At 34.3% G+C, this 9202-nt stretch overlaps 1 protein-coding gene across 1 annotated transcript; it reads left to right on the top strand.

The window, feature by feature from the left end:
- Positions 1 to 1390: 1390 nt before the first annotated feature.
- On the top strand, positions 1391 to 3332 carry LOC134261294 (homeobox protein ceh-8-like). The gene is made up of 4 exons (XM_062743737.1): positions 1391 to 1453; positions 1730 to 1831; positions 2640 to 2836; positions 2964 to 3332. Exons 1-4 carry the CDS (start codon positions 1391 to 1393, stop codon positions 3265 to 3267), a joined length of 666 nt encoding a protein of 221 aa, XP_062599721.1. The 3' UTR covers positions 3268 to 3332.
- Positions 3333 to 9202: the final 5870 nt, after the last annotated feature.

Here is a 9202-nt window from a genome sequence, read left to right as displayed (position 1 = left end):
ATTAATCCAAAAAATCAAGAATATACTACGTGAAAACGAAATCCAATATCCACTTAATGCACATGTGAAAACAAAACTAATAATAAAGGAGACAGATTTACACTATCTATAGGGGATAAAAAACAAGTTGATTTGTTTCCTGTACTGATGATCCATCAGAAATTGATGACCATGTCCGCAGGCGCGCCATTGACGTGGGAACTGCCTACATACTCTCTTTGTATCGGACTTACTCATTCGCTTTGATCGCTCATTGATAAAAATTAATCAACTAATAATTATCACGAAGATTGGTTGTAATATAGAATGTGTATTTATATGAATATACTTATTAAATACATATGATTTTATAAAAGAAAGGAGAGGGGATTCAAATAATTTTTTCAAAGATAAAGATGTGGTTTATTCTGTATATACAATTTTCCTACTTTTAAAAGGTACACATACAGTATACTATCTATTATCCATAAAATAAGGAATATTTATGTATGTAATAATTAAAAAAATAATAAACGCTTATCGTTAACATGAAAGGTTAAAGAAAAGGTCTTGACACAAATTTACATGTATTACATCGATACTTAAAAAGCGAAATGAAATCTTTATTCATTTATTTTTATCAACGTTCAACTTGGTCTACATATAATTGGATAGAATTTGTTCATCACATTATTTTTACATGTAGCTATTTTTTGTGACACATGTTAAATTGAATTAATCAAACAATTATCACCTCCAATTATCTTCAATATATATAATTGATAAGTATTTGTAATTAAAATCGCCTCCTGTTGCGCGTGGACTTAAAACAACACCCTACACGTGTATTGGTAAGATCAGACACCCCGCCGGTGAATATCTCCCCCTCACGTAACGTACAACAGTAATTATACTAATTAACTTGTTAATTATCTATCTAGTTTTCCTCTCACAAAATTCACTTACAGAATCCTCACTTTAACCCAGCGGGAGATCAAAGGTAAGTTATACACTTAGCTTACTATAAAAAGGGAAAATTTATTTTTTATTTCAGAATATTGGAAAAAATATATCTGTAACAAGATTTCACTGTATATTCGGACAAGCTTTTGCTAGAATTAAGGTATAATTAAATAAATGTAATATTTTATTTTTATTATTTATTTATTTAATTTTAGAATTCTTAAAGTTTAACCTTCTGCTTTATTTTACATTATTTCTCCTAACTTCAAATCAGTTACATGTAATAGATAGAAAAAGAATTAATTAAATGAAAAAATTTCCTTCTCTGAAAACTTAAAATTATAATTCATCGACAGACTGAGAGCAAGTGACACAATTTTTAAAAAAGCCTGCATATTTCTGTAACCATTTCATTTTTCATTTAGGTTAAATTGCTGTAAAGAACAAAATGGGTGTCTCTGAAGCTAAGAAAGTTCCAACACGTTCCCGAATCAAGTACCGACCCGATCAGGTATGAAATGAAACAAAACTCATTTTATAAACCATGAATATAAAATAATGTTAATTCAAAAACTGCAAAACATAGTTAAAGATAGGATATTTGAAGTCGTTAAATAAAATTGATACTTCGTAGAAAAAAAATAAGATAGAATATACGTACGCGTATTTCATAAGTTTGTACATGTAAAATATCACAAGTTTAAATAAAATTGTATGATTATAATTAAAATTTCATCTCTATTTAAGGCATTAATGGCTTTATTATAAGAATAATTATTTCCTTCAGATTGAGGCGTTGGAGGAGTCGTTTCTGACACACCAGTACCCGGATTCTGAGAGCATCGAACAGCTGGCCGAGAAAGTGGGCGTGTCCGCAGAAAGAGTGGCGGTAAGTATAACTCACAGGCACACAAACAGAAAGAAAACTATGCTTAACAGAAAAACACATAAAATTTCAGAATATATTTAGTTTTAAAAATATTATGCATTACAATAAACACTGCTGTCTAAGAAAATTGTGCTCCTTTATAAAGAAAATAAATAAAATATGCTCCCCGGCCTAAATTCCCATACTTCACATTTATTGCAACCTACATTTGTTTTTGTTTTTGTTTAGTTTCTAATTCACGCATGCATCTTAGACCTACTGTTATAAAATCACCTATATGTAATCTCTGTATATATTGTAAAATAGTGAAGAGATTCAAATAAATGATTGATTGACTGATTGGCACCAGACATTACCTATATTTCTTTTAATAAAAAAATATACCCATACCTAATAATAAACGTTTATTATTAGGCATGGGTATACTTTTTTTTATTAAAAGAAAAATAAGTAACGTCAGGTGCCTGTGGTATAACTCAATATTCCAAAGGGGAGCTTATATATCAAAACAAATTTAGATCCTAAATGTATAAGCTCAAGTATTACTTTAGGAAAACTAACAATTTCATTCACAAGAATAAGACAAACATAGTAAAATGTAATACTACTTTTCAATCAAAAATTAAAAATACTTTCTTGACAAATTCATGCTTCATATTGAAAAAAAAAATAAACAAAATGGATTTTGAACGGTTTCTGTCTTCTGGATATGAAGCAAAATTTGGCGAGTTTCAGTGAAGATTTTTATGATAGACCCTACATGTATATATATGTCTATTTACGTAACAGGATCTAAATAATTTTACAGATATGGTTCCAAAACAGGCGGGCTAAATTCAAGCGAGAATCAAAGAGCGTTCAGATGAACTGGATGAGGAAGCAGTTTTATACGGGGACACCGGAACAAACTCCGACGACAGACAGGAGCTCTCATGTCATCTCGTGTGGTCCAGCAGAATTTAATGGGGAGAGCAGACTGCAACCCGAGTGTTTACCTTCCAAAAAGTGAGCAAAAGTTCTATCTTATAAATTAATATATACCTTACGTATCGAACGCAAAAATTTTCATGAAGTCACAGCAATCTTTTATATGCATACACCGAAGATTTAATATTACAATTTCTTTTTACAGCATCCACTATTTGCCGAATTTGAGGCCAAATCTTCCTGACGACAGTAATTCATCTTTTTCCTCTGGAGTTTCTTCATCACCCAGTCCTCCAACTGCCTTGGTGACATCATCACCACCATACCCGTTAGCCCATCGTCCCAGGATGCCAGAGTATACCTCAACATATCCCGCATTTTACCCACAATACCTTCCAGAATACCAGCAGCCCTACTTCCGCCACTATAATCCTCCGCAACCCATGCTGCCTGTTAATCCTATGCACATGTCCTACACGCCGGGGTATCAGCTGATGACGCTCCAGTGACGTGTATAGAGACAGTATATGAAATAGTAAAGCGACTCTGTTAAATTGCTTGAACATTTAATTTTCTATACATTTTCTTTTTTTATATTGTGCTATTTAAATATTGAATAAATAATTATTTTTCTAGTACTTTTGTTTTGACCAATGTTGTTTATTATACAATGTATGTACTTAAAAATTAAGGAATTTCAAAGGGAAAATAGTGTTAAGAAAACTTCATACTCTGCTCACTGCATCAATTATTGGATTCAAACAGATTACATGTATATAAATATTACTGATAGTGTGCGAGTCAAATGGACACGTGAAGATAGAAATTGTCTATTTCTCGAGAAAGTAAGTCAATGAGTAATTTCTTTATTTCCGATTTTGGGCCTATTAAGGGCATATGAAAAATGCCTGTTCTCAGGTGTCCGTTTCCCCAGTGGCTTTTATTTAACATTGAATGTCAAAAAAATTTTAAAGTATTTTTTCATATAATAAAATAGTCGTGCTAAACATGTTTAAGGCGCTTCAGACTTTTGTAAAAAAAGGGGTTGCAATGTACGCCTACAATGTGACAAATGCGTACTGTCGTCTAAATTTTCTACACCATGAAATAAAACAAAGAGAGACGGTGACCTAGAAGTCAAACCATTTGCAATAGAGAGAGAACTCTTTATCTTGTAACATTATGACTAGTGCGTTACTATAGTACTAAGGTTATCAAGGGCACAGACAGGACGAGACGATCTAAAAGAGACTGGCCTATACAACATGAGGGGTCTACTGGTGGCTTATTCTTTAATTAATTTGTGTAAATTTAGCTTTGAATTTCCAGGTAATTGATTTTTTTAACGTGATTAATTTACTTCTTGTATAAGTTGTGTGTTGTACACGTGGAACTAATATGTACATGTAACTTTATCTTAATATATTTTCAAAATATACATACGGTTGTTCATCTCTCTTTAATTTCTCCATGTTTTGTTGCAGTATTCATGTTTTCTTCATAAAATAGAATATTTTTTGACAGACCTGTTGTCCCCTCACCCACTGTACTGTTGCAGTATATTGAAATTCTTTTCTGTATATAATTGTTTCAGATTTTTTTTCTTGTCAAAAAAGTCGGAAGCGACCGACTCCTTTCCCTGTTTATCCAGGAAAACGTGGGGCACCCCCCCCCCTCCCCCTTCCAGGTACCGATTGCCTTCTTCTACAACACCTATGTGCATTTAATGCTCGTGTTTGGATTCGGATCAGAGACATATAATGCGATACATGTTTTACAAGATTCTTAGATTATTCCTTTGATTTAAATTGGATATAACCAGTTTTTTTTCAACGTTTATAAAACCGTAAATTATTAAACATGAAAATTCACAATGGTTACTTTATTCATGTTTCGTGACATACAGTGTATCTATTAGTTATATACAGTGTACATGTGTATCTGATTAAAAATGTATTTTGAAGAAATATGAGGGGTATACATGATCACTACGGTATTTGCATAGGCACCCGACTTGACTTATTTTGCGTTTTAAATAAAACTAGAGGTACTGCGAGCAAAGACCTCACTAAATTATACCACCCACCATATGATAATTACGGAAGCCCGTTGGTGCCACGTACGAAAAATATTTTATTTGGCGGCCGCCACTTATTATTTGGCTACCGCCACTTATATATCTGGCGGCCGCCAGATAATTATGTGGCGACCGCCACTTATTATTTGGCGACCGCCACTTATATATCTGGCGGCCGCCAAAAAAATTATATGGCAGCCGCCACATTATTTATATGGCGGCCGCCAAATATCTAACTGGCGGCCGCTATATAACATCTGGCGGCCGCCACATATTTATCTGGCGGCCGCTACATAATATTTGGCGGCCGCCACATAATTTATCTAGCGGCAGCTACATAATATTTGGCGGCCGCCACATAATTCATCTGGAGGCCGCCACATACTTCCGCCAGATAACATTTGGCTACCTGATGCGCGCGCATGTTTTAACGTACGTGCGATTTCAGAGGTGGATACAGTGTGAAAATCAATCAAACTTATAAGAGATTTTTAGGACCCGACACTCCAAACCACACTTCTAGTAGATATGTTTTTGCATAGAGCAGATTAATATTTGATTCGAGAATTAAATAAAGTTTTGCATTCTGGATTTCCAATAATGGTGTTCCAATATTTAAGGATTCTTTTTTATCATTAACTTTTTTATCAATATGCAGCGGCTGTGTCAACATCCATCATATCTTAACCCAATAAAGACACAATAACACTCACATTTCACAAAATAATTTATGTGGCGGCCGCCAAATAATAAGTGGCGACCGCCAGATATGTAAGTGGCGGCCGCCAAATAATAAGTTGCGGCCGCCACTTAATATCTTGCGACCGCCAGATAAAATATTTTTCGTACGTGGCACCAACGGGCTTCCGTAGATAATAATGACGAAATCCCTGTTTTTCTTTTGGAGACCCGAAATAAGAGTCGGGTCAAGAAGTAAAATTGGAGGTGCACAGTACGTGATTATGAAGACACTTTGTATATGTTCTGCTCACGCATGTATGTATATGTGTTGTAATATGTTGCATTGATCTCTATGTTGTTAAACAGCAACCAAAAAGATATTAATAAACTGGTGAACTGGTAAACAATGGCATAATGTAATGATGAATCTTTGAAAGTATCATTAAGTTTTACTCAGTGGCGTATATAAGGGTAATTTGCGGGTAAGAGATTAATACCATCCAATACTATAGAAAAACGGCAGTGTCCAATGTTTAGCATTAGGAAACCCATAATGCACATTGGCCTCGGAAGCAAATTGAAAGTGGGGGGGGGGGGCTAAGTGTATAGAAAATTTTTTTATACATCCCCCCCCCGGTTTCGACGCCTATGATGCATGTATGTGCCCGATCAAAAAAGTAAAATAGGAGGTGCACAAAGGCAATGTTTAACTATGGGGCGCCGTTTTAGTATTTACTGCCAAAAAGTGATATCACCTATTCGATTAAGTGATATCACCTATTCAAATAAGTGATATCACCTATTTGATTTAAATTGGTGATATCACCTATTCGAAAAGGTGATATTACTTATTCGAATAAGTGATATCACCTATTCAAATAGGTGATATCCCCTATTTGATTTGAATTGGTGAATATGACCTATTCGAAAAGGTGATATCACTTATTCGAATAAGTGATATCACTAATTCGAAAAGGTGATATCACCTTTTCCTTTCGAGTAGGTGATATCACTTATTCGAATAAGTGATACGACCTATTCAAATTCAGTACGAATAGGTGATATCACCTATTCATTTCCAATAAGTGATATCACCAATTCGAATAGGTGATATCACCAATTCGAATAAGTGATATCACCTTTTCGAATAGGTGATATCACCTATTGAAAATGAATAGGTGATATCACCAATTCAAATAGGTGATATCACCTAATCAAATAAATGATATCACCTATTCAAATAGGCGCCTCATATGTAACAAAGATTCTGTGAAAGTCTCATTACATTTCATTCGGTGATAAAAGAGGAATTGCGGATTAGAGAAAGGCACCCAAAAGCGTTACAGACGGACCTACAGACAGCTAGACGGATAGACGGACATCCCGATTACTACATGTACATGTATATACCTTAATTTTCAAAACCTGAGAAAGGGGCTTCCATAGATATTCATTTTAATCTTTTCAATTTGTCTCTTTGAATTTCAGACAAACGACAAGGTTTAGTGCCAAACTGCGGAGGTAATGTTGATTTTCAACTTTTGTTGTCTGTTTGAAATATTGTTGTTTAGGACATTATTTGCATTGTAAAATAAACTCATTATGATGGAGAATTCAATTCAGCACACAAGAGTACACAACTTGTTAATATACATTTGACAGGAATTTATAACCTATTTTAAAGGAAAATATAATTGCTAGTACTCATTCTTTAAAGCTGACATGAATTCTTAAAAACGCAACATGTTCATTTATGTACGACTTGTTTCATACCAACTATAGCCGTATTCTATTCCGCCATATTTCTTTCAGATACCTTTTCTCATTGTAACGATATATACCCCAATGCGCTCGTTACACTTGAATGATTTTTTGGTTTAGGTATCGACTTGTGCACATCTCCGATGGTAAAGCATATGAGAACACATGAGTTGATCAAGACATTTCAAAACCACAGTAAACAACACAATAATCATATTTCTGAATAATTATTGATTTGAATCAAAAGAAAAAAATGCGAGTTTGGTGAGAAATTTAGATGCACGAGTGCGTATTTTTACAGTGCGCCAATTTATGCAGAATAAACTTGAAATAAAAAGCAATAAAATCTGCAAACACATTTTGGAATTATATCATTTGAATGGAACAAAACAACAACGTCTTTGATTTGCAGCCCCTATGCAATTGGTGCATATCGAGAAAACGCCTCGAACGCTGTAAACGTACCCAATAACCCATACCTGGTAATAAGGTTACTGCATCGGTTCGAAGATGTGCACAAGTCAAGTGATATACACCCTGAATTCCATTTATTGAAATATGTATCACAAAAAAGAAATAAACTCCACAAAAGCTCAATAGTAAACACACTGTCATTACTCCGTACAGACTAGCACGTCGATACACTTATAGTCCGTGCTGATCAGATTTTGGTCAGGGAAAATATCACAAGTGGAAAGAGAAGTTATTTGGTATTTGCGCGGCTGAAAGGGGGGGGGGTATAATTGTGCTATAATTGTAAATTGTCTATCTACATTCTAATATACATTCTATACAAAGTCGTGTATATAGTCTGCAGTTGGTTCGCGTCGCAAAATTCATTTGTCAATTATAACTGATTATTTTAGTACTAATCTCAAATCTAAACCAAGTAATTTGATGTACGGTAATTATTTACTTCAAATCTTAAAAGCAGTTAACCAGAATACAATTTTTTATGTGTACCTAGATCTATACGTTCTTTAACACACAAACACACGAAGAAATGCCATCCCCTGTTCAGATTGACATTTAGGCATTTGATTTTTTAGGCTGGGGAGGGGAGGGGAGCGTGCATGCAAAAATTATTGACATGACCGTTATCTAAATATTCTTGGAAGACAGACATCTCTGCCGAATTCAATTATGAATTTTTTTTTTAAATGTGTCACTCCGACCACAAAGTGTGTGCATTTTGAGGAATGTATAAATGTTTTATAATTATGTTGTTATAGAGTCTTTCGAGATTTCAGTATCCCTGCCTGATAGTCTAGCTATTTTTTTTTATATAAAAATAATTTCTGTAGGAGTATTTGGGAGATAATTTTAAAAGCTAGGGTAGGGATTCTTGACACTGGTTGAATACGGATAATTTTTATTTACTCTTTTGTATACTGAACTCTCTCTCTCTCTCTCTCTCTCTCTCTCTCTCTCTCTCTCTCTCTGTAACCATCCCTTCGGGCAATAATAGGTATAAGATCCTACGCACTTTGTGCTGTACCATTTATTAAGCCTTAGGACAGATCAAGGATTTTTTTCAGGCGAGATGTCGAAATTTCATAAATTGAATAATAATTTTAATTTGGACAAGAAGTTAATCCAAACGGCCAAATTGAAAGAGAAACTAGAGGTATTGTGAGCAATGAGCTCACTAAATGATACCCCCGCCTCCCATATGGTTATAATGGCAAAGTCCATATTTTGCTGTTGTCACTAAACCCAAAATAATGTCGGAACAAAAAGTAAAATAGGAGGTGCACAATGGTTATATGTAATAAACCTAAGATTCTGTGAAAGTTTTATTAAATTTCACTTAGTGGTATAAGAGGATTTGCGGATAAGAGATGGGTACCCCAAAGCGTAACAGACAGACGGACGGACATAACTTTATCCGGGGATATAATAAACGTGAAATATACATCACAGGA

This window comes from Saccostrea cucullata, unplaced genomic scaffold (assembly GCF_032062105.1).
Source record: "Saccostrea cucullata isolate Sc308-1 unplaced genomic scaffold, CSIRO_AGI_Scuc_v1 ctg5899, whole genome shotgun sequence".
NCBI lineage: Eukaryota > Metazoa > Mollusca > Bivalvia > Ostreida > Ostreidae > Saccostrea > Saccostrea cuccullata.
The sequence above is the reverse complement of the archived record's forward strand: the minus strand, read 5'-3'. Positions and strand labels throughout refer to the sequence as shown.

Bases quoted from the DNA above. Each gene is read 5' to 3' on its own strand.
- LOC134261294 (XM_062743737.1), top strand. From the start codon at position 1,391: ATGGGTGTCTCTGAAGCTAAGAAAGTTCCAACACGTTCCCGAATCAAG. The intron at 1,832-2,639 runs GTAAGTATAACT...ATAATTTTACAG, and splicing joins TGTCCGCAGAAAGAGTGGCG to ATATGGTTCCAAAACAGGCG. The intron at 2,837-2,963 runs GTGAGCAAAAGT...TTCTTTTTACAG, and splicing joins GAGTGTTTACCTTCCAAAAA to CATCCACTATTTGCCGAATT.